General features: G+C 44.9%; 1 protein-coding gene across 1 annotated transcript in view; it reads right to left on the reverse strand.

The window, feature by feature from the left end:
* Positions 1-1,568: 1,568 nt before the first annotated feature.
* Positions 1,569-24,498, reverse strand: part of cnn3a (calponin 3, acidic a) — an 81,145-nt gene continuing 58,215 nt past the window's right edge. Inside the window, exons 3-7 of the mRNA XM_038793895.1 lie at positions 18,028-18,094; positions 13,406-13,543; positions 9,288-9,404; positions 8,458-8,604; positions 1,569-3,098 (exon numbers count right to left, since the gene is read on the reverse strand). Of these exons, the coding sequence (XP_038649823.1) occupies positions 2,757-3,098; positions 8,458-8,604; positions 9,288-9,404; positions 13,406-13,543; positions 18,028-18,094 (811 nt within the window). The 3' untranslated portion in view covers positions 1,569-2,756. The remainder of the gene's footprint in view (positions 3,099-8,457; positions 8,605-9,287; positions 9,405-13,405; positions 13,544-18,027; positions 18,095-24,498) is intronic.

The following is a 24,498-nucleotide window of genomic DNA, read 5'->3' on the forward strand; positions in this document are numbered from 1 at the left end:
TTAAGAGTGGGAGTAGATTATGTACCCCTCTATCATTCAGTAAGATCCATTCTGTGAAATTCTTCATCTGTGTCTTAAATAACTGCCCTCTAATTCTGAAAATATGTTCCCTAGCTCTGGACTCTCCCATGAGGAAATAACCTCTCGGCATCTAACCAATCAAGCCCCCTCAGAATCTCAACCCCTCTCAGTCCTCAACTTTAATTAACATAGGCTAAACAAGCTCAACTTGCTGAGCTGCCTCAAATGCAAATATATCCCTCCTTAAATAAGGAGACCAAATCTATATGCAGTTAAAGTGTAGTCTCATCAAAGCTCTGTACAGTTGTGACAAGGCTTTCCTACTTTTATACTCCATTTAGACAGACCAAACATTTTGTAAATCAGATATGATATTGCACTGGACTGGCAGTGGTCTGTATCAAAGACAGACTCCCTTCTCGGGAGAGCATCTCTATACTTCGGAGGCAAATCGGATCCTGTTTTTTTTTTTTTTTTAAACAGGACGGTCACATTACCAGTTCAATGTTCGTGCCAATATGCTAAATTACTTTGCACTGATAGTAAAATTTTCAATGAACCCAGTTTTATTTTCCACTAAATGTGGTCATAGAATCCCTACAGTGCAGGAGTTCATTCGGCCCACCGAGTCAGCACCGATCCTCTGAAAGAGCACCCTACCTAAGCCTACGCTCCCTCCCTATCCCCATGACCCCACCTAACCTTTTATACACCAAGGGGCAATTTAGCATGGCCAATCCACCTAACCTGCACATCTTTGGACTGGGAGGAAACCAGAGCAGCCAGAGGAAACCCACGCAGACAAGAGGAGAATGTGGAAACAGACAATTACCCAAGGCCAAAATTGAACCCGGATCCCTGGTTCTGTGATGCAGCAGTGCTAACCACTGTGCCACTCCTCTTGCTGTTGCAATTTTGTAGTAACTCTGGCTTGTGTTGGCCAACACCTACTCGCCCGGTTAAAAAGTTGCAACTGGTTGAAATAGTTAACGATTTATTTTTGCATTTAACTCTGTTTCAAACTCCCTCCTGGTCCCGAGACAGACATTTAGGCATCTATGTGGAGTAACTATTGCTGAGTAAGACTTGTGCAGTACAGAAATTGCTTCTCAACAAGAGTGCTTTGAAATATCAGTGCCTCAACTCTGTTTCACCTTTTCTCAGGCAGCAACTGTTCCAAATGGTGAAACATGCAAGTGAATATAAAGAAATAGGTGTGAAACATTTTAGATTAATTATGCTGGTTCTTAAGGATGTGATTGCGGGGGTGAATTTAGAGATCACTTCAGCAATCAAATCAGTAACCGTGGCTTACCAATTACTGTGAAAATCAATTGTGATTAAGTTTTAATGGAAGCTTGGTTTATACTCCTCTTCAAACAGAGCATTGTGTGGATCAGTTATACTGAAAGCAAACTGGAATTTGTACTAGAAACAGATCATTCACTTTTAAGCTAATCAAATCTAAGCTAATGTTAGAGCTTTTTAACATGGAAAAGAACAGACAAGCCAAGAAAGGAATTAGCAATTATTGCTACACGGACGAGTTGTCTCTATAGTAATTTTTATTCACAAAAATGAACCATACACAAAGACATTTATGCCAAAGAAAATGGCAATAAATACAAAAAATGAGGATAGAATTCCTACATGGATAAAATATGGCACATAAGTAAAATACATTTAACCTAGAGCAAAAATGGGGAAAAAAAGCACTGCATTTCGTAGAGTCCCTTTTTAGTATTGATATTTGCTCAATTGTTTCGGTCATTTCATTTGGTTAATGAAAAGAATGATTTAAGTTTTCAATCACAAGTTTTTTTGCCTCTTCACGCATACAACATCCCAATGGTTCTAATCAATGCATTACATAAAGGTGTATTTTGTTTTAAAACTTATTACCTCACACATTACATATGTATTGCATAACTAGTTGCGTTTTAACAGTTCAGGATGTAACGGTTTAAGGCATTGTTAACTATTTAAGATTTGTGCCCCAGTATTTTAGTTTTGGGCACCAGAAGATAGCAGTTGTAGAACTGCCCCGTTTTCATACTTGCAGCTATCATGGGCCATTTCACTGCTCAACCATTAAAGAGCCATTATCCAGGAGTAAGATATTCTTCATAGTTTTGTGTTCATTTTAGGTTTGTGCATTTGAAAGGCATTGGTCCCATACAAAATGAAGAAAAGTTAGAACAAAAATCATAAGACTAAAGGATATGACAACTGGCTAGCTGTAGATGCACATTTACACTGGTTTCAGCTCTTAACATTTTGTCACTACATCATCGCTGACAGCAACCTGGTGCAGCAAACATGTGGTGTGTTTGTTTAAAGGAAAACACCAAGTCCTATTTAGCAATATTTCTGGCAACCTCGCAAAATCCAATCAAACATGTTGTGTAAGGAGAAGGCAATTAAAAGTCAAAACAACTAATTTTAATAGTGGGAAGGCACCAGATATATTTCTAAATCTTGATATCAGTTTTTTTTCCCCTTCAAGTCAAAGTGAAACAGAATTATCTCCAGTACTTAAAAATGGTAATTACTGCTACCAGCAAGTGGCACTAAAGAATAGAAAGCAAGACAGCAAAATACTGATTTTATGGATTAGCTGTGCACAGAAAAGGCAGCAAGCCAATCATTTGGACCTTTAAATTCATGGAAGACTGTAGCAAAACCAAAGCTGTCTAGCTAGTTCACGAAGGCGTATTAGGTCATAATACTGCTCATTAATAATCAACACCGTGATCGGAATATTCACCACGGTAATCTCCTTGGTACTCATCCGGATACTCTAGGGGATAGTCATCAGGGTAATCACCTTGGTAATCTCCATCACTGTATTCTGAACCATTTGTTCCCTGGCTTCCATTGTGGATTATGGACTCAGTTGGGGTGGCACAATATTTGGAGTCATACACCTGCCGTCCAAGACCATATACAGTCATGCCTGTTTGAGAGGCCCCTTTATTAGTACCCATCTGCAGCGATATTGTCGAAGTGTCACACTTCTCCGTCGACACCTTTTGATCGTAGATATGTCTTCTGGTACCCGGGGCTGTCATACCGGCCTAAAGGGAGCAGGAATAATAGAATGACGTATGCTGACATGCTTTTTAATACAGGTATGAACATGTCACCAACATTTTGGTTAAAAATAAAGTATGAAAAGCTGAATGCCAAAACCAGAAATACAACATCCTACTTTTACCAAATATCCCAGATTTAGGTTAATCAAAGGCATAGTCTGCTAGCACCATTGATCTTGACAAATGGCTCAATAAAAAAAAGAGTACTGAATATATCCATGTACATGATGATGAATGTGCGCCATTGTTTGAAAGTGGAGCTAACTTACATGCAAATAATCCACACAATAGGCTCTGGAGAGTGTTACTGGAGACTGTCACACATTCATTCAGTCTGTTGTTGTTCAAAGGAGCTGAGCAATTAGTAAAAAATGCATTGTCGAGGGCGGCAGAGTGGTTAGTAGTTCGATTCCAACCCCTGTCCGCGTGGAGTTTGCACATTCTCCCATGTCTGCATGGGCCTCACCCCCACAACCCTAAGATGTGCAGGGTAGGTGGATTGACCACGCTAAATTGCCCCCTATTGCAATTTTATTTTTATTTTATTTTTAAAATGCATTGTCCGATCTCAGCAGCCCATCTCTTTACAGGCACCAAAAGAAGCTGGGGAGTGAGGAGGAGATGCAGGTCAGGAAAAGGCCCCAATTAACTGGGAGCATCCCAAGCATCATGGCCAGCCACCCGAAACACACTGGCCATTACACAGGTACAGATAGTCACAGTCAATTGCCAGGTGGAGAATAACCAGGCCATAAAGACTAACCCAACAGTCTTCAGGTAGAGGTGCAGTGGTTAGCACTGCTGCCTCACGGCACCAAGGTCCCTGGTTCGGTCCTGGCTCTGGGTCACAGTCCGTGTGGAGTTTGCACATTCTCCCACTTTTAGCGTGGGTTTCGCCCCCACAACCCCAAAAGATGTGCACTGTAGCTGGATTGACCACGCTAAATTGCTCCTTAATTTGGAAAAATGAATTGCGCACTATAAATTTTTTTTTATTTTATTTTTTTATAAAGTTCTCAGGTAGAAGTCAAGTCTCTTCATAGAAACCCTACAGTGCAGGAGGCAGACATTCGGCCCATTGAGTCTGTACCAACCCTCCGAAAGAGCACTCTAAACCCGCTCGTCAATCATGGCCAATCCACGGATGACTCCCGGTGGCGGCCATGGAGCAAGTAGTCGCACATTTGGCAGCTCCCGTTCAGAGGCTTTTTTGGACCTTGTCCACGCTTGCTGGCCTGATGGTTTTGGTGAAAAAAGGTGTAGAATTAACTAAAAAAATGTAAACTCCACTGGTGCATGGATCCCTGGAACGGAAGTGGGGTGAGAAGAAGTGAGCAGTTGAAGAGAATCTTCGAGTACCATAGGGCAAGATGGCGGAGGGTAATGGGCCAGCCCTGCCTGCCCAGTGATCAACAAAGAAGCTGGTGGACTTCATGAATGAGAAGTTCAACCAACAGAGGAGGGAAGCCCACAAAGACCTAGCCACGGCAGTGGAACCATTAAAAGCAGGAATTGTTCCGTGTGGGACAGAGGCTGGTGTCCCAGGGCCAGGCCATTTGGAAAGTGGAGGCGGCGGTGGCAGAGTAACTTACCTCGTTGGCAGCCAAGATTGGAATGATGCAGCAGACCCAGAAGCTGCTAAAGAAGGTGGTGCATCTGGAGAATCGCTCCCGGAGACAAAATCTAAGAATCATTGGGATGCCTGAAGGCATCGAGGGAGCAGACGTTGGCTCGTATGTAGCCAAGATGCTGGAGAAGCTGATGGGGCAGTGGGCCTTCGACTGGCCCCTGGAGGTTGACCGGGCCTACAGGCTGCTGATGAGGAAGCCGCAGGCAAACGAGTCGCCGAGAGCAATAGTGGTGCGTCTCCATCGATTCCTGGATAAGAGAGGATATTGTGGTGGGCAAGGCAGACGAGGTGGTGCACCTGGGAAGGCAACGAGCTCTGGGTATACCAGGACCTGGCGAAGAGGAGAGCCGGGTTCAATCGGGTGAAGGCTGCCCTCTTCAAAAAGGGGGTGAAGTTCGGGATGCTGTACTTGGCCTTCCTCTGGGTGACTTTTAACAGCCGAGAACATTATTTTGGGACACCAGAGGAGGCGATAGAGTTTTTAAAGAGACAATGGACTGACAGGACGAGTGAGGGTGTGCGCGCTTTTGGTCTTTCTTTTGTTGGAGAACTGCTCTCCTTCGAGATGTTTTGTTGTGTTTGGTGGCGGGATGTTTGGGGAGCGCTGAGGGCGAGTGCACCTTTTTTCTGGTTCGATTGTTGTTTGTGTTATGGAAGTTTGCAGGGAATGGGGGGAGGGGTTAGCATAGTGGAGGGGATGTGATTGTTGTTTTGTTTGGGGGAGGAGGGAGGTCTGCTGACAGAGGTGTGGTTGCGGTATAGTGGAGGGGATGTGGTTGCTGTTTTGTTTGGGGGAGGTGAGTGGGAGGCCTGCTGACAGAGGTGGTGGTTGTGGTATCGCAGAGGGGATGGGATTGTTGTTTTGTTTGGGGGAGGGGGAGGTCTGCTGAAAGAGGTGTGGTTGCTGATTCGCATCAAGAAAGGGAGTTGTGACAGTAGGCATCCGAGGGTAGACCTGATGGGCCGAGTGGCACAGGCTGGGGTTTGACCGGCAGGGGAGGGGAAGGGGGTTCCCCCTGACCAGGCTGGTCACATGGAACACGAGGTGGCCGAATGGGCCAGTCAAGCGGTCGCGTGTGTTTGCACACTTGAGGAGCTTCAAGGTGGATTTGGCCTTTTTAAAAGAAACACACTTGAAGATCGGTAATCAGACTTGGCTAAGGAAAGGGGTGGGTAGGGCAAGTCTTTCATTCAGGATTAGATTTGAAGACACGGGGGGAGGGGGGGACGGTGTGAGTGGCGGCGGTGTTGATAAGTATTCGGGTGGCGTTTGTGGTGGGGAAAATAGGGGCAGATTGGGGAAGGAGGGAGATTGTGATGATTGGGAAGCTGAGGTGTTGCCGATGGTTTTGATAAATGTTTATGCCCCAAACTGCGACGATGTGGAATTTTGAGGCAGGTGCTGGGGAAGATCCTGGACTTGACTCTCACGGGTTGAATCACGGGAGGAGATTTTAACATGGTAATTCAACCAGATTTGGACTAGTTGAGCGCAGAGATCAGGGAGGATGTCGACGGTGGTGGAGGGGTTGAAGGGTTCATATAGCGCATGGGGCTCGGTGGGGCGTGGGGGTGGTGAGGAAAGTGATCCAATTTAAGGTAGTACATAGGGTGCATATGATGGTGGCTCGGGTGAGGGGGTAGAGGACAGGTGTGGGTGATGTGCAGGGAGGCCCACGAACCATGTTCACATGTTTTGGGCATGCCTGAAACAGAAGGGGTTCTGACAGGGATTCGTAGATGTAATGTCAGAGGTGTTAATGGTGAAGTTGGTCCAGATTCCAGAAGTGGCAATATTTTGGGAATGTCAGAAGACCCACGAGTCCAGGGAGCAAGAGAGGCCAACGTTCTGGCCTTTGCCTCCCTGGTAGCCCGGAGATGGATTTTGCTGGAGTGGATGGACTCAGCCACCGAAACCGGGGGTTTGGGCGAGTGACCTGGCAGAGTTCCTAAAGTTGGAGAAAAGAAAGTTAGCCTTATGGGGGTCGGTCGGCTGATGGGTTTGCCAGGAGGTGGAAGCCATTTATCAACTCCAAGGAGAATTGAGGTGGCGGCGAGGGGAGAGAAGACATAAAAGGAGCTTAAATGGGGAAGGCTGGAAGAAAATGGCAGGGGTGCTGGTTAGTTATTTATTTGTTATGATGTTCCTGTTTGTTCTTGCTCTTGCGTTGGTTTGTAGTTACTGTTCATATGAATGCCTTAATAAAAACATTTTAAAAAATCATGGCCAATCCCCAAATGTACATCCCCAGTATCCCCCCTCCCCCCCACAAACAGGTGCCTACTGATGTTAAAAATAATATTGATAACTGTACAGAGTTGCTGTTGTTGAGCTAGTGCACAATATCCTACCACTTTTCTTTTCTATATATAACATATATATTTTATTCTGTGTACATAACTGTAAATATACGTTGTTCAAAAACCCAATAAAAAACATTTATGAAAAAAAAATCATGGCCAATCCACCTCATCTGCTCATTTTTGGACTGTGGGAGGAAATGTGAGCACCCAGACGAAACCCGCACAGACAAATATCTATTACACTTGTATGGGTTTCAACTGGGAAAAGATCACATCCCAGCTCTAAAATGATACCTTCAGGTATCTCAACTAAGTTGAAAAGCTGAATTGTAGTCCAGTGTTTTGCGTGTGCACGTAATGTCTGTGCGTGCGTGGGGGCGGGTGGGGGTGTTTTACCCAGGATCTCAATATATAACTTGCTGCATAATAGAATGCCAACATAGCAAAATCCCAGAATATCGAAATATCTGATTTTGTAACAGCCTTTAGCTGCCTGACTGCTCAAGTCCCAATTTCTCTGAACGTTTTCACCACTCCCACTGTTTCGCTGTAATCTGGACAATGGTTTTGGACAGTCCAACTGACTGACCATGGAGGAAGTAACCAACTGCTTATACAGTCCAGATGTGCCCTACTCCACTGACCAGAATGGTTTAAAATTAGTCTGTGAATTCAAGAGCCAGCAAGCCGAGCATAGCGTGTAAATACATTTCCTGTATTAACGCACAACTTCAACGTGCTCATTTCATAGAATTTACAGTGCAGGAGGCCATTCAGCCCATCGAGTCTGCACCGGCTCTTGGAAAGAGCACCCTATCCCCATAACCTGGTAACCCCACCCAACACCAAGGGCAATTTATCATGGCCAATCCACCTAACCTGCACATCTTTGGACTGTGGGAGGAAACCGGAGCACCCGGGAGGAAACCCACGCACACACGGGGAGGATGTGCAGACTCCGCACAGACAGTGACGCAAGCCGGAATCGAACCTGGGACCCTGGAGCTGTGAAGCAATTGTGCTATCCACAATGCTACCCCATTTGTACGGCAAGTGGAGAGTTTTCTGGGGCCATCAGGATTTGGACGTCAACAGCTTTTCACCCACTCCCTACAACACTAACGGAGCCAGGTCTGCTGTGAGATTTCTGCTCGGCCTCAAGTAAATGACATCACCCTTCATCAGTTTTATCATGAGGGATAGCAGGGGAGCAAGAGATCCCAGTTTGGAATTAATTAGTTGATTATTTGCAGTAACTGAGAAGATTACAAAGTTAGTAGCAAAGGGAGGTACATGTGCCATATTATTGAAAATTAGTTACCCTTGCGTGGGTTTCAGCTGGGAAAAGATCACATCCCAGCTCTAATTGCAATGTATCAAATCACATTCATGCACTGAGTTGCTTACCTGACTGGCACCTTTGTTTGTTCCCATCTGGAGACTTATGGTTGTTTGATCATAAGGTTTCTCAGTATGAGTCTTCGGATCATAAAGGTGTCTTCTAGTCCCATAGGCAGTCATACCTGCTTGGCTGGCACACTTGTTGGTCCCCATCTGAAATTAAATCCATTTCCTTTATGGTGGCATCAAAGGCAAACTAAGGATATGTGCCCCAAAACAAGAGTACTATTAAATTGAACGTAGACAGCATTAATCTGGTTAGTAGCATTTCAGAAGCCAATTGGCTGGGATCTAATCAAGCCAAATGGAGATGTCACACACGCAAACCGTGAGGAAGGCCCAATGGAATTAAGCATTCTTCAGGCATTTAAGTCGCCACCAGGAGGTCCTCCTTGGTTGCAGATGTCCCACTCACAGAGAGCTGCCAACCAATCAGAGGTCAGCAGCTCATCACTGCCGCCAACACCAGCAGAGGTTGACGACAACAGTGTATCAACCAGAGGTCCAGGTCACCATGGGCCCTCAGCCAAAAGGTGGAGGAAATATATTTTAAATAGTGTGCCAGAAACAATCTGATCAGTAAGCCAGTCTGGCAAATATACCATTTCATGCCAATCTCAAATCTAGCTGTCATTATTTTGCCAGTTTACAATGTGTCTGTTCCATTCTCAGGAAATGTTATTCCCCGTATCAAGATACAACAAATTGAGAAACTGAAAAAATTGCAGCAGGTACAATCAACAAAATTAAAAACTCACATTTTTAGAATGACCCGTCTCCAGGAACAAAAAAAGTCTCACAAATTGAAAATAACTTGAAAAATAATTGATGGCTACCTGAAGCCCAATTACACTTTGTCCTGCCTTCAGTTTTTCCTCCTTGAAATGTCTTTCTTGCTTATCTGCATATTTAACACCAATGTCCATTCTTGTATGAAAGCCTTTAGTTTTGGCCTGTTCAAAAGAAATCAACATTGAAAGCGACACAGAATGCAAACTGCTGGAATTAACAGCTCAGGCAGTCTTTTTCCTCTGGAACAATTTAAGACTTGCAAAAGAATAACAGCAAAACTACACATGGGACTTGCAGATTAAATAAAAGCAGGAAGAGAAACAAAATGCAACTCTGCAAAGCAGTAAGTCACCAAGGTTTCAGAATCTGCAAGTTAACTTCAGCAATAGCAGTGAATCAGAAATGTTTTGAATAAGCAAATCAAACTTTACTTGTCTTTGTCAAATCCAAAAAGTCTTTTGAATCCCCCTCGCTGTTCCCTACACCGTACTATGTTCTCTCCACAATTTTCAGCACTAAGCAATATTGTTGCCGTTACAACAATGGGCGCGATTCTCCCAAAAAGGAACCAAGTGCCCTAAGTGCGTTCAGCCTCATGTTTCCCGGCACTCGGCAGTGCCTAGAAACACACGGCTATTCAACACGACTGGAGTTGAATAAGGGGCCTGAATGGGGAATGCGCTGCACATAGCCTCGTTTTGAGCTCCGCTCGCCTGAACTCCCCCATTGTAGTGAGAGATCGGGCATCCTGATCTCCAAAGCCCCCGAAGGAATCCCCAACCTTACTCTCCTCCCTCTCTCCACCCACCCTCCTCCACACCCCGCTCCCCCCAAGCCCGATCGCATGTGCACAAAAATGCCAACATGGCAGCACCAATCTGGCACCTTGGCAGTGCCAGGATGGCAGTGCCAGGGCACCACTCTGCCCAAAGGGCATGCAGCTAGGGGCCTCAGATTCCCTGGGAGACCTTCACGAGTCATTCGCCCCGTGCCTGGGTGGGTTTCCCCCCACAACCCAAAGATGTGCAGGTTAGGCGGATTGGCCACACTAAATTGCCCCTTAATTGGAAAAAGATAATTGGGTACTAAAGTTAAAGTAATCAAAATTACAGGTGGGAGGAGGAGCGCAAAGGGCAAGAGAAAGAAAAAAATACAAAAAAAAGAATCGCGCAAGGCGTTGCGAGCTGGGTAGGTGGTGGTTTAACTCCGTGGGCTTGACAGCTGGTTTGTGGTGCAGAACAAGGCCAGCAGCGCGGGTTCAATTCCCGTACCAGCTGAACCAGAACAGGCAGCAGAATGTGGCGACTACGGGCTTTTCACAGTAACTTCATTCTTGGGACAATAAAAGATTATTAGATCCCGGGAGCAGGGTCTCCCGGCTTTCAACACCCACGCTGTGCTGTGGCATGCTGCTTTTCCAGCGTAGGGTGACCAGAGGATCACGGCATTTGCTTAAAGAAAACTAGCTCCAACTTTTTCCGTTTAAATCATGACGGTGGGAATTTCGTGACATGAAATCTACTTTAAAGATTGCCTTTTTTTTCGTTTAACATCGCTCTCATCTTAATGGAGATTACCATTTGGGACACCTGTTCCACTCAAAATTCCCTCACAACCCATTTCATTTACTCCATCTACCGATCTTCCATTCTGCATTATGTACTTAGCCAGCTTTCCCTTTATGATGCTATTCGCCTTCATTACTTACCATGGGAAAGCAAGTCACATTTTAACCGCTCCCACGGTCAAGATTTCTTCAGAATTTCCTCAGTCACTCCTCAGTCTTGCCTTTTCAGGAGAAAACAGCCCCATTTTGAATATACTTCATTTCCAGCATCATACTTCTAAACCTGAAAGCTCCCCTCGAAGAAATAAACCATCCTGCTCTACGCATACGAGATGTGGACTGTGTACCAGAGTCAGATCAAGAAGTTGAACCACTTTCACTTGAGCTGTCTAGAGAAGCTCATGATCCGGTGGCAAAACAAAATGCCAGACACAGATTGTTGGCATGCCAAGCACCCGTACCAGATTGAGTCATTCATAATAGAGTTGGGCTCCTCATGTAGCCAGAATGCCGAACACTCACTTATCAAAGCAAATCTTCCATAAAGAACTGGAGTCTGGGGTGTGTGCTCAAAAGGAAGCGCTCCAAGGACATTCTGAAGGCTTCACTTAACAGGTTTTGTCAGTGACTGAGCCCTGGAAGAGGCTCGTCCAGGATGGTTGAACCTGGCCCAATCAAATTCAAGACAGTGCAGCCGCCTTTAAAAGCAAATACACATCAGAGGCAAAGAGAAAATCCCAAATCAGCAACTCATCCAATTCAATCAGTTGAGGTATTCAGTCTTATTTGTAGCAGAACTTTCCAGGTGCAGATTGGCCTTGGCAGTCACCTATGACCCCACTGGAATCTTACCAAATACCCTAGATGATGAACATGATACACCTGCGAATCAGTTCCAAAACACACAAATTAAAAACGTGACAAGTTATATCATCTTTTAATCACCTTGAATCAAACACTTCCTGGTACACTATGTGCAGAACTAGGTAAAGAAAAGGCAAGGCACTGCTGCCTCTCAGCGCCAGGGACATAGGTCCTGGGTGACTGTGGGTGTGGAATTTGCACATTCTCAGCATGGGTTTCCTCTGATTCTCCAGTTTCCTCACAGTCTAAAATGTGCAGTTTAGGTGGATTTTCAAATCATAGAATTTACAGTGCAGAAGGAGGCCATTCGGCCCATCGAGCCTGCACCGGCTCTTGGAAAGAGCACCCCACCCAAGGTCCACACTATCCCCATAACCCACTAACCTCACCCAACACCAAGGGCAATTTTGGACCCCACGGGCAATTTAGCATGGCCAATCCACCTAACCCTCACATCTTTGGACTGTGGGAGGAAACCGGAGCACCCGGAGGAAACCCACGTACACACGGGGAGAATGTGCAGACTCCGCACAGGCAGTGACCCAAGCTGGGAATGGAACCTGGGACCCTGGAACTGTGAAGCGATTGTGCTATCCACAATGCTACCGTGATGGTATGTTTGGCTATGTTTAAAAATTACCCGATGTGCAGGTTGGGTGGGGTGATCTTTCAGAGGGTCGGTGCAGGAAAGAATCACCACCATATCTGGACTGTAAGGATTCTACGGAGATCTGCATTCATGTGTCGAATATATCCTCACTTCCAAAACGCAATTCACAGCCAATTAATTAATTGTTTCACAGTATCCGACAAAATCTCTGTGGTGAAACTTGTATTTTTATTAAAACAATATTGATTTAAATCCGAACTTCATGCCATTCCATCCTTCCTGCGCCAAGTGTTGCGTGCTATACCCAACACATTCCTCTGATATCATCCCCACGCCATCTGACCCACTCTTCCTATGCCATCCCGATCACCCATTCCAGACCTCCCTGGCTGCCTCCACCTCCATCACCAATTCTTCCAGCTTTGTTGTCGGTCTCCCTTTGCCATCCATTGTTTTTATCCTCAACCAACCTGCCACCAGCAACCACAAGTTCTCCAGTCAACGTCACTTCAGGGTGGCTACACCTCAAAATAGCAACCAGTAACTAAAGCTAACAGGCAAGCAAGGTTTATTAAACCACCGCCTTTTACATAAAGAGCATCTGGACAGCTTCCAGGCTAGTTTCTCTCGGACTGTCCTACATATATGTCCATCTGCAGGGCTGGGGGAGGTGGTAAAAGGGGAAAACTAAATGGGAGAGTCTGACAAGGCGGGCTATAACCTTTCCTAGCTACAGGTATGGCAGTGGTTGGGGAGCCAGGTCAGAGGGTGCAGAACGCTCAGGCAGCCAGAAAGAGAAAATATTACTAAAAAGGGAAATAAAAACATAACATGGAACCATTTCACTATGTCTGAATGTAGCTTCTGTGACCCCCAAATTAATGCGGTGCTTTATATGTTCCAGTTATCTAGGTGTCCCACCTGCCGCCCTGCTCAACTGTCTCTACCCACCAAATCAAATCTCCATAGAAGTGTGGGGTGGAACTTGAACCCATGAGCTTCTGACTCAAGAAGCGAGAGCACCGTCGCCAATTTAAACAACCTTTAATACGTGGTAGAAAATTATAGCCTGGGCTGGATTAAGAGCATCTATTAACAAACTTAGATTAGACAGTACTTACCAGACTGGCAAGTGCCAACAACGTTGTCTGTACTTGAGTCAGATTCCCATTCTCAAAAAGATCATTTGCTTCAAAAATGTCATGTGGCCTCATCCCATAGGACTGAATGGCTTTAGTAAAGTTACCAATGTTCTCGAGCTGAAGGAAGATAAACCAAGCTGTTAACAATGTTCAATGTGTAATTCACTTTTGAAAGCTCTATAGTTTTATTAATATGTCAAGTTTTCTACCATTCCCACCCTACTGAATACACTGATGATTTGCTGAGGTATGGTTCACTCGGTGCTTCCAATGCCTCACCAGATGGTGATTCTTCACTAGTATTAGGAGGCTATTTAAAATGAAGGGCACCACAGAAAACCAAAATCACATGCGAACATTCAGGTCTGTCTCTGATCACCACAGGTTAAGAAGAATGCGAGAACCCTTGGATGTTCTTGGAACAAGGAATATATTTTTGAAAAATAATTTTCATTTAAGGCATTTTCATATAAACAACAAAAGCAGAAGAATGACCAAACAACATTGTAAACAACCAAAACCCACTCTCTTCTGCCCCCCCCCCTCCCCTAATATTGCCCCCTTCTCACATTCAACCTTACCCATTTTAACCCCCCATCCCTCAAACCTCCTGAAATAAATCAATAAATGGTTTCCACCTCAGAGTGAACCCATAAGAACTAGGAGCAGGAGTAGGCCATTTGGCCCTTCGAGCCTGCTCCGCCATTCAATCAGATTATGGCTAATCTTTTGTGGACTCAGCTCCACTTTCCCACCCCTACACCATAACCCTTTATTCTTCAAAAAACTATCTATCTTGAAAACATTTAATGAAGGAGCCTCAATTGCTTCACTGGGCATGGAATTCCATAAATTCACAACCCTTTGGGTGAAGAAGTTCCTCCTAAACTCTGTCCTAAATCTACTTCCCCGTATTTTGAGGCTATGCCCCCTAGTTCTGCTTTCACCCGCCAGTGGAAACAACCTCCCTGCATCTATCCTATCTATTCCCTTCATCATTTTATATGTTTCTACAAGATTCCACCACATCCTTCCAAATGTCTCAGTCTACTCAACCTCTCCTCGTAATCCAACCCTGTCAACTCTGGGATTAACCCATGAAGTTCCTCTGCACACCTTTCAGCACCAGTATGTCCTTTCTCAGGTAAGGAGACCAAAACGGAACACAATACTCCAGGTGTGACCTCACCAACACCCTATACAATTGCAGCATAACCTCCCTAGTCTTAAACTCCATCCCTCTGGCAATGAAGGACAAAACTCCATTCACCTTCTTAATCATCTGTAAACTAACTTTTTGCACCTCATGCACTAGGACACCCAGGTCCCTCTGCACAGCAGCATGTTTTAATATTTTATTATTCAAATAATAATCCCTTTTGCTGAACCAGAGAAACACCCATTAATCCCCACTCTTTGCTTTCTAGTAATTAACCAATCCTCTATCTATGCTACAACTTTACCCTTAGCACCATGCATCATTATCTTATGCAGCAACCTTTTGTGGCACCCTATCAAAAGCTTTCTGGAAATCCAGATATACCACATCCATTGGCTCCCTGTTGTCTGCCACACTGGTAATGTCCTCAAAAAATTCTACTAAATTAGTTAGGCACGACCTGCCCTTTATGAACCCATGCAGCGTCTGCCCAATGGGACAATTTCCATCCAGATGCCTCGCTATTTCTTCCTCGATGATAGATTCCAGCATCTTCCCTACTACTGAAGTTAAGCTAACTGCCCTATAATTACCTGCTTTCTGCCTACCTGTTTTTTGAACAAGTGGTGTCACGTTTGCTAATTTTCAATCCGCCGGGGCCACCCCAGAGTCTCGTGAATTTTGGTAAATTAACACTAGTACATTTGCAATTTCCCTAGCTACCTCTTTTAGTAACCTGGGATGCATTCCATCAGGCCCAGGAGACTTGTCTACCTTTAGTCTCATTAGCTTGCCCATCACTACCTCCTTAGATGATAACAATCATCTTAAGGTCCTCACCTATCATAGCCTCATTTCCATCAGTCACTGGCATGTTATTTGTGTCTTCTACTGTGAAGACCGACCCAAAAAACCCGTTCAGTTCTTCAGCCATTTCCTCATCTCCCATTATTAAATCTCCCTTCGCATCTTCAAAAGGACCAATATTTACCTTAGCCACTTTTTTTTGTTTTATATATTTGTAGAAACTTTTACTATCTGTTTTTATATTCTGAGCAAGTTTAATCTCAATCTATTTTACTCTTCTTTATAGCTTTCTGTTGCCCCCTAAAGGTTTCCCAATCCTCCAGTCTCCCACCAATCTTTGCCACTCTGCGTGCTTTTTCCTTCAATTTGATACTCTCCCTTATATCCACGGTCAATATTCACTCTTTCTGCTGTCCTTCCTTTTTGTTGGTATAAACTTTTGCTGAGCACTGAAAAATCACTTGCAAGGTTCTCCACTGTTCAACTGTTTCACCATAAAGTTTTTGCTTCCAGTCTACCATGGCCAGCTCATCTCTCATCCCATTGCAATCTCCTTTGTTTAAGCACAACACACTAGTGTTTGATTTTACCTCCTCAGCCTCCATCTGTATTTTAAAATTCTACCATACGGTGAGCTTCTTCCGAGAGGATCCCTAACTATGAGATCATTAATCAATCCTGTCTCATTACACAGGACCAGATCTAGGATCGCTTGTTCCCTCATAGGTTCCATTACATACTGTTCTAGGAAACTATCGCGGATACATTCTATAAATTCCTCCTCAAGGCTGCCTTGACCGACCTGGTTAAACCAAATCGATTAAAATGTAGATTAAAATCCCCCATGATAACTGCTGTACCATTTCTACATGCATTTATTGCACGCCTCACCGCAATGTTACTATTTGGTGGCCTATAGCCCACCCCAACCAATTATTTTTTTCACCTTACTATTCCTGATTTCCACCCAAATGGATTCAACCTTATTCTCCATAGCACTGATGTCATCCCTCACTTCTGCCCGGATGTCATCCTTAAATAACAGAGCTACACCACCTCCCTTACCATCCACTCAGTCCTTCCAAATAGTTTAGAATACCCTTGGATATTTAACTCCCAGTCGCGACCATCCTTTAAATATGTTTCAGTAATGGCCATTAAATCGTCATTCACGATGATTGCGCCATCAACTCATTGACCTTATTCCGAATACTACGAGCATTCAAGTAACCTTATCTTTGCTTTGATACCTCTGTTTTGAATCTTAACACCTCTTATTAGTAACTTTTCCCAAGTTATTTTTCCTTTTAACTTTTCTCCTAATTTTCCTTATCCTCATCGTTGAACCCATATCTTCATGTAATAACCTGCTAATAACCATCGACCAACCCCCAAGACAAACTTGGCCTTCTCCAGCCTCAGGAATTCCGTTAGGTCGCTCACCTCACCCCACTTTCGGCAAATTGGAGACCCACCACTCAAGTAAAATTCATCTCCTGGTTATCAGGGAGGCAAAGATCAGGACATCAGCCTCTTTCACCCCCTGGACTCCCGACACCCCAAATATTGCATCTCTGGACTTGGGAACTCGGACATTTCATCCGTGAACCCCTGCCAGAACCCCTTCAACCTTGGACACGCCCAGAACACGTGGACGTGATTCGCGGAGCAAGGAAATTGAGGGGAGATCTGAAAGAGGTGTACATGATGACAAGTTTAGATAAAGCTCGACAAGGAAGAAGCCAAGGGCTTAAGGGGGCACAGATTTAAGACTTGGGGCAAGAGATATAAGGGAATGAAAAAAAAAACTGTGTTTTAAAAGCAATGAGTGGTAATGACCTGAAGCCACACTGTCCACTAGGATGGTGGCAGCAGAAACATCAATGATTTCAAAGGAAATTTGGATAGGCACTTGAGATGTTTGCAGGGATGGAGGACGAGGAGAGAGGAGGAGGAGAAATCAGCAGGATAGAGCAGGCATGGCCAGATTGCATAAGGGCTGGATGACCTCCTTCGGCACCGAGAAGGACTCTGTACTATCTTTGATCACATACTTGATTTCAAAATACCTTTCTACAGGGCAGTAAATTGCACTGTTACCCAGAACTTCGCCAATTCAAATATTGCCCGAGTAAGGCTACAAATAAATGGTAGTCAACCATAAAAATTTGCAACCATGTTTTTATAAAATGACAGCTCTAGATCAATATACTGCTGTCCATGACCAAATAGGAGACTGAATTAGCCCAATTAAACAGTACTGCTTCCCGAGCCAGCGGTTCACATTTGCCAGAAAGTTGCTGGGCAATCTACCAATAGAAATGTCAGGGAAAGGAGTTGAAAGTGAACCAGCTGAGAAAGCTCAGCACTCACACTGGTGCATGCCTCACTGGGCACCTTCCCAGTACCCTGTCCAACTGGCAGTTCAGCACAAGCATCAGCAAGTTATTCAACCAAATCCCAGAGATATCCCAATCCAATCATGTGAGAACAGTGGGTGAGAACATGTGCCAAGGTCAGCACTGGGTAGCCCAGAAAGCACATTGCTTGGCTTTACAGACCATGACACTGAAAACACCTGTGGATTCAGATTCCAAACGAGTGTCAGATTGGACTGGCTAAGTACATTTCTTACCTGGTGCCAGTTTAATTTGGATTCATTTATTTTCTTGATTGAATTAGGTTGTAGCTTGTTGATGAGCCTGAAAAATCAATTAAGAAGGATTTAGTACAGCTTCTGACCATGCAAATGAAATAATTCAACACGGTTGCCAAAAATTTAAATTAAATAAAGACCTGCTGAGCCATTTTGGGCTTTCATGTGCTTCAGTTTGCTACTCTCTCAATTGATGGTGTTGTTTTGCCCACACAGCACATTCCAAACTACTTTAGTATTTTTTATTCCAAATTTCCAACATTTTACAATTTACAGCAAATACAACTCTTCCCCCCCCCCCCACCCTTACCACCACCGTTCACAGCTCCCAGGTCCATCGAAACCTGTTCAATCAAGCTACTACGACCACGGTCCTTCTCCCCCACCACATTCCCAATCACGATCATGGTGACTGCTGCCAATGCCCCCCTCCCCCTCTTCAGCAGCCCAGCCCCTCGCATCTAAAATCTCACCTCCCTCAACCCAAGAAACAAAGAACCACACTCCCAAGGAAAAACACTACATTTGAATAAACCACCCCTCCATGAAGAGACTGAAACAAACCCTGATCCAAGGAAAAAACACTCCAGAAAAACATTCCCGGTCCCAACCAGCAAAGTCCAAATACCAACTCTCATCTCAGTCCCAGTCTGTCCTTCAACCTTAAACTCCTCCGCCACCTTCATCATCTCAAAGTAAAAGTCCATCGAAGGGAAAGTCACTCTCAGCTTTGCTTGGTAGACCACTCCGATCTTACTCCGCTCCTGTACAGTGCCGCCTTCACCTATCCAAATGCTGCCCGCCTGCTCCAGTCAGATCTTGGTATATGCATATAACAAGCCTTCCCACTTCACATCTAGTCTCTGCACTAGACCTTCTTCACATGGTAGCTGTGGAAGCAGACTACGACCACCCTTGGTGGCTCATATCGCTTTAGGCTTCGGCCTGAGAGACCAATGTCCAACTCAGGGAGGGCTTTTTCCCCTCCCCCTTCAACTCAAACATCTTTGTAAGTACTCGGTCGGCCTTGGGCCCTCCATCCCCTCAGGCAGACCCACGATCCTCAAATTTTGCCTCCTCAACTTGTTCTCCAGGTCCTCCACCTTGGCTCTGAGCCCTTTGTTGACCTCCACCAGCCTCCGCAGCTCCCGGTCGCTGTGTTGCGGTCGTGTTTCCTCCACCCCCGTCAACTTCGCTCCCGCAGCTTAACCAAAGCCTTTGTCAATGCCACCTTCTAATCGAGGCAATCGTCTCCTCCACCCACTCTAAGCGAACCAGTCATCTCCCTCCAAAGCACTTCCAAATGTTACATACAGCCTTTCAAACTCCAACATCTCGGTCAGAGTTTCAACTGTGATGGGAGCAGCCCCACCCGACGACCCAGCCTTTCTTCCTGCGGATTCACAGCAACACTCACCAGCGGACGCTCACCCACCTTCTTTCCAAGAACTTTATTCTGAGATTTCAACTCATCCAACTCTTTATGACTTCCTATACCAGCTCATTGAAAACTACCCGAGACTGGGCATAAAAATCGAGCGGGGGCACCTAATGTGTGACCTCCACCTACATTTTACCACTGGAGTCAGCATTCCAAAATACTTTCTAGCGGGACAGTAAACGATCCTGCTAACCAGGAGCTTTAGAGAAAGCAAATGATCAGTTTAAACACTGCCGCTACAAAATAACGGTTATCCAACTTCAGAAAGTAGTTTGATGAAATCTGGGCAAGTTTAGAGGGGTGAAATTTAGGATTAGAGGTGATTAAGGTGGCATGATGGTGCAATGATTAGCACTGCGGTCTCACAGCGCTAGGGATCCGTGTTCGATCCCGACCCCGGGTCACTGTGTGGAGTTCACACTTTCGTCCCACGTCTGCATGGATCTCCCCCCCCCCCACAACCCAAAAATGTGCAGGGTAGGTGGATTGGCCACACTAAATTGCCCGTTAATTGGAAATTTATTTAGCAAAAGGATTAGAGTTGATTAACGGATACCACCATATCAACGCACAAATGATTTTCAATCATTGGTTTCTCCTTTCCCCATATTAATCTCAACATTAGAACCCACACTGCAAAATTAGCTTGTGCATTCTCACTAGATATGATCGCTGTACACCATTTGCTTCCATTCAAATTATTTTGAGTGGGGCCTACAAAAATTACATTCTTAGTTGCTTCTCCAATCCTGACCCCACTTCTTGCTGCATATCACAGCCTGTACACATACAAAGTTACACCTAACCCATCCTTTTGTCCCTCTTTGACTTGTACGCAATTTGTTAGGCGTCATCTCGAGTCAGATAGACTTGAGCAAAAGTCCCAATCCAGAGTTTCAAGCAGAACAGCTGTCAACCCACTGCAGTATTGAAGGTGTTGCACTGTGAAGCAACTAAATTTTGGATAAAACATTAAAACGGAGCTCTTATCTACCCTCGAGTCAATGTAAACAATTCCATGGCGCTATTCAAAGAGCATAGGAGTTCCTGACCAATATTGATGATACTACCTCGACCACCACCAAAAAAAGATATCCTGACCTTGCTGTGTGCAAAACAGCTGCCATGTTTTCTACATTACAGTGAAGACTACACTTAGAAACAGATACTTACTTGATTGTCGAGTGCTTTGTGGACATCCTGAGATGATGAAAGTCGCTACATATAATACAACTCTTTCTCTCCATTGCTTGTGTTTAATCCTAGTTGTCCAATTTGGTCAAAAGATGTATGGACAGGACCATAGCTTAACTGTCCAAATGGAAGATAGCCTGGCCCTAGAGTCAAAGAATGCAACTTTCCCCATGATGATTGATTTCCCCATTAACAATTATGCTATATTTGAAAGCGAGGCATCGCTATTCTTTGACATGTAGCTAGCAATTTCCATGGTTGCCAAACAGGCACAATACTTAAGTTCCCAATTTTGAGCCTCCCGTGCACAATCCAAGCAGTTTCTTATCCTTTGTTTAGATCAAATTTATATGGAATGCAAATTTCAGTGACTTGCGGGTGGTGATCCTGTGGGTGGGTGTCTGGAGGGTCACAGTGATCAGTCGTGCCATTCCCGCAGCAATCCTGATCGTGGGACAAGTGCCCAAGGGCGATTACCGGCTTTTACATTGAGAATGGTGGTCACTATTGCCTTTTAATTAAAAACAATTGAGGCTGCGTGAAGTCTTCTGACCAGGAACAGCAGAAGAGAGGTCACGTGCCTAATTGCTGTCAAGTGCCCTCCATGTATGTGCTTTTGGCACCACACCATGGAGCACAGTAGCTTCCATTTTCCAGCTGCTGGCAAGAGGACTGTGAAGATGGATTATTTTCTAAAAAGTAAGAGACAGCCAAAGACTCAAGTAGGCAGTGTACCTATTGGACAGGATGGTTTTGTCAATTGTGCTAATGCAAATAAGGATGCAATGCCCATATGGGTTATAATGTGGAGATGCCGGCATTGGACTGGGGTGAGCACAATAAGAAGTCTCACTAGCTTTCGGAGCATTGCTCCTTCCTCGGGTGAATAAATAGGCGTGTTCCAGAAACATACATATATAGACAAATTCAAAGATGCCAGACAATGCTTAGAATGCGAGCATTTGCAGGTAATTGATTCTTTACAGATCCAGAGATAGGGGCAACCCCAGGTTAAAGAAGTGTGAATTGTCACAAGCCAGGACAGTTGGTAGGATTTCACACGCCCAGGCCAGATGGTGGAGGATGAATGTAATGCGACATGAATCCCAGGTCCCGGTTGAGGCTGTACTCATGTGTGCGGAACTTGGCTATAAGTTTCTGCTCGGCGATTCTGCGTTGTCACGCGTCCTGAAGGCCGCCTTGGAGAACGCTTACTCGAAGATCAGAGGCTGAATGCCCTTGACTGCTGAAGTGTTCCCCGACTAGAAAGGAACATCCCTGCCTGGTGATCGTCGTGCAATGTCCGTTCATTTCTTGTCGCAGCGTCTTGCCAATGTACCACGCTTCGAGCACCCTTAGTCGAGTAGAGTACCCTTCGTCCAATTCACCCAACATCACGTCTTTCGGGACTTGTGGGAACAGACCAAAGCACCTGGAGGAAACCCACGCAGACATGGGGAGATTGTGCAGACTCCGCCGAGAGTGAAGAAAGCGGGAATCGATCCTGGGACCCTGGTGCTTTGAAGCAACAGTGCTAACCACTGTGCTACCGTGAAGTGGTGGGTGACATTGAGACCCCAGAGTTGTCAGTTATTAATTTACAGCTGACTCCAAAATGAAAAAAACTGCGTTGCTGTATCGGACTTCTGACAGCACATTAAAAATACGCCAAAAGCACAGGAGGCTGTCAGCATTCTGGAGTAGCATCTCCCACGAGTAGCCTATGTGGAGTAAAACACACGGCTGGTTGCTATTGCCCTTCACGATGACCTATATGTGAGAGGGTAGATACTCCATTTTCGTAAAGCTGAAGACAGAACAAAGGGACAGGCTGACGTCTGCACCTGATATGCGCATTGCCCTCCTCCTTTGAACATGATTCAAGTTGACATCATGAGGACCAAGCACGCTTCCCTTTCGCATTAAAGATAAGCGAACATGGTGTGTGCTGCTAAGGTCGGCCTCGTGGATCAGCCAGTTGGCAAGTGGGTCCCGGGGGGAAAAAAATTTGGAAAAACACCGATTTATCTAACAAACAATTAGAGTACCTCATTTACGTCATCCTCTTTGTCTGATACCCTCCAACGCCCAATATGGTCTTTTCACACAGATCTCTTCCCACAGCCTTTCTATCAGTATATTTTTACTATGAAGCAACCTTCAGCCCTCATCTAAATTCCCGTGGTTCTCTTTCCTCAGACTTCCCCGTTTGCTGTCAATCAACTTTATGATGTGGAGATGCCGGCGTTGGGTGAGCACAGCAAGAAGTCTTACAACACCAGGTTAAAGTCCAACAGGTTTGTTTCAAACATGAGCTTTCGGAGCACTGCTCCTCGGAACACTCACCTGAGGAAGGAGTAGTGCTCCGAAAGCTTGTGTTTGTAACAAACCTGTTGGACTTTAACCTGGTGTTCTAAGACTTCTTAATCAACTTTATCATACACATCATCAATTTATCCAACCACGACTAGCCACTCAATCTCACTAAAGATCACTATCTGTCAATTTTAATTAATGACTGAATCACCCTGGACAAATTTTCCCATTTCCTTCACCACCCACAATGATTCTGTCCACATGCAGGCACACTAGCCACTCCTGTGGAAAAGCTCAGCACATTCTAAATTTCACCTCCCCCTGACCCGCATCACAAAAATATCACTGCCTGTGTTAACTGGTTCAACTAAGTGCTCATTGTTGTGCCAGGATCCCCTTGTTCAGATCTTAAACCGTTTGCCCTCCCCATCACAATTCCCAGCTTCCTGTCAAAGTTGGGTTCAAGTGCAGACTATATCCTCACGGGTGTTCCAAGTGCTCCACATTGGCTTACTTTAGTGCAATTAATGTTTTTTGTACCCAAGTGCTTGCAGAATGCAACTTACTGGTTACTGTACAAGTGCTTCATTTTATACGCTAAAATAACACAGCAAGCCAGTATCTTTCCATTAACAGAATGGCAAATAAGGGTGGTTGAATATAACAAACTGAAATGTAAATAGAGGAAAGTATTGTATAAACAAAAGCTTTATTTCTTACAACAGTGATTACAAAAAGTACTTTCATTAGATTTTTAAGCTCATTGGGAAGTCCCAGAGTTTGCACATGTACAAGTTCATTCGTATTTTTCAAGATGGCTGCAAAAAAATATGCTGCACGTACTCAGCAGTGTGTGTGTGTGTGTGTGTGTGTGTGTGTGTGTGTGTGTGTGTGTGTGTGTGGGAGAAAAGAGAGGAGGAAACAGGAAAAAAGTGTTAACATTTAAGGTTGATAATTTTTGATCAGACCACCAGATTACTTTTTTTTTAAATTTCCAATTGAGGGACAATTTAGCGTGGCCAATCCACCTACCTGCACATCTTTGGGTTGTGGAGGTGAGACCCACACAGACGGGGAGAATGTGCACACTTCACAGACAGTGACCCAGGACCGGGAGCGAACCCAGGTCCTCGGCGCAGTGAGGCGACAGCGTTAACCACGTGCCACCTTCGGATTTCAAACGTCAGCAATGTTTTGCTGTTTTGCTTTTCCACAAGACTCACCTTTTTGCGGCCGTCTTGTCACATCAAAATGAGGCCAGAACTAGAAACATCAAGTACTTGAGACTAACACAAGGGTAAGCGCATCACAGTACTAGTCTCTAAAATGCAACATTTTATTACCAACACATTATGCCATACCCCCGGTGGCGATGCCAAGCGCCACTACAGTAAAATTCACCGCTGTGCAATCAGAGGGGCGAAGGCCACAACATCGGCCTTCCTCCTCTCCATGAGCTCCGGCTTCTCTGAAACCCCAAATATCACCACAAAAAGGGT

Source organism: Scyliorhinus canicula, chromosome 4 (assembly GCF_902713615.1).
Source record: "Scyliorhinus canicula chromosome 4, sScyCan1.1, whole genome shotgun sequence".
NCBI classification, from domain to species: domain Eukaryota; kingdom Metazoa; phylum Chordata; class Chondrichthyes; order Carcharhiniformes; family Scyliorhinidae; genus Scyliorhinus; species Scyliorhinus canicula.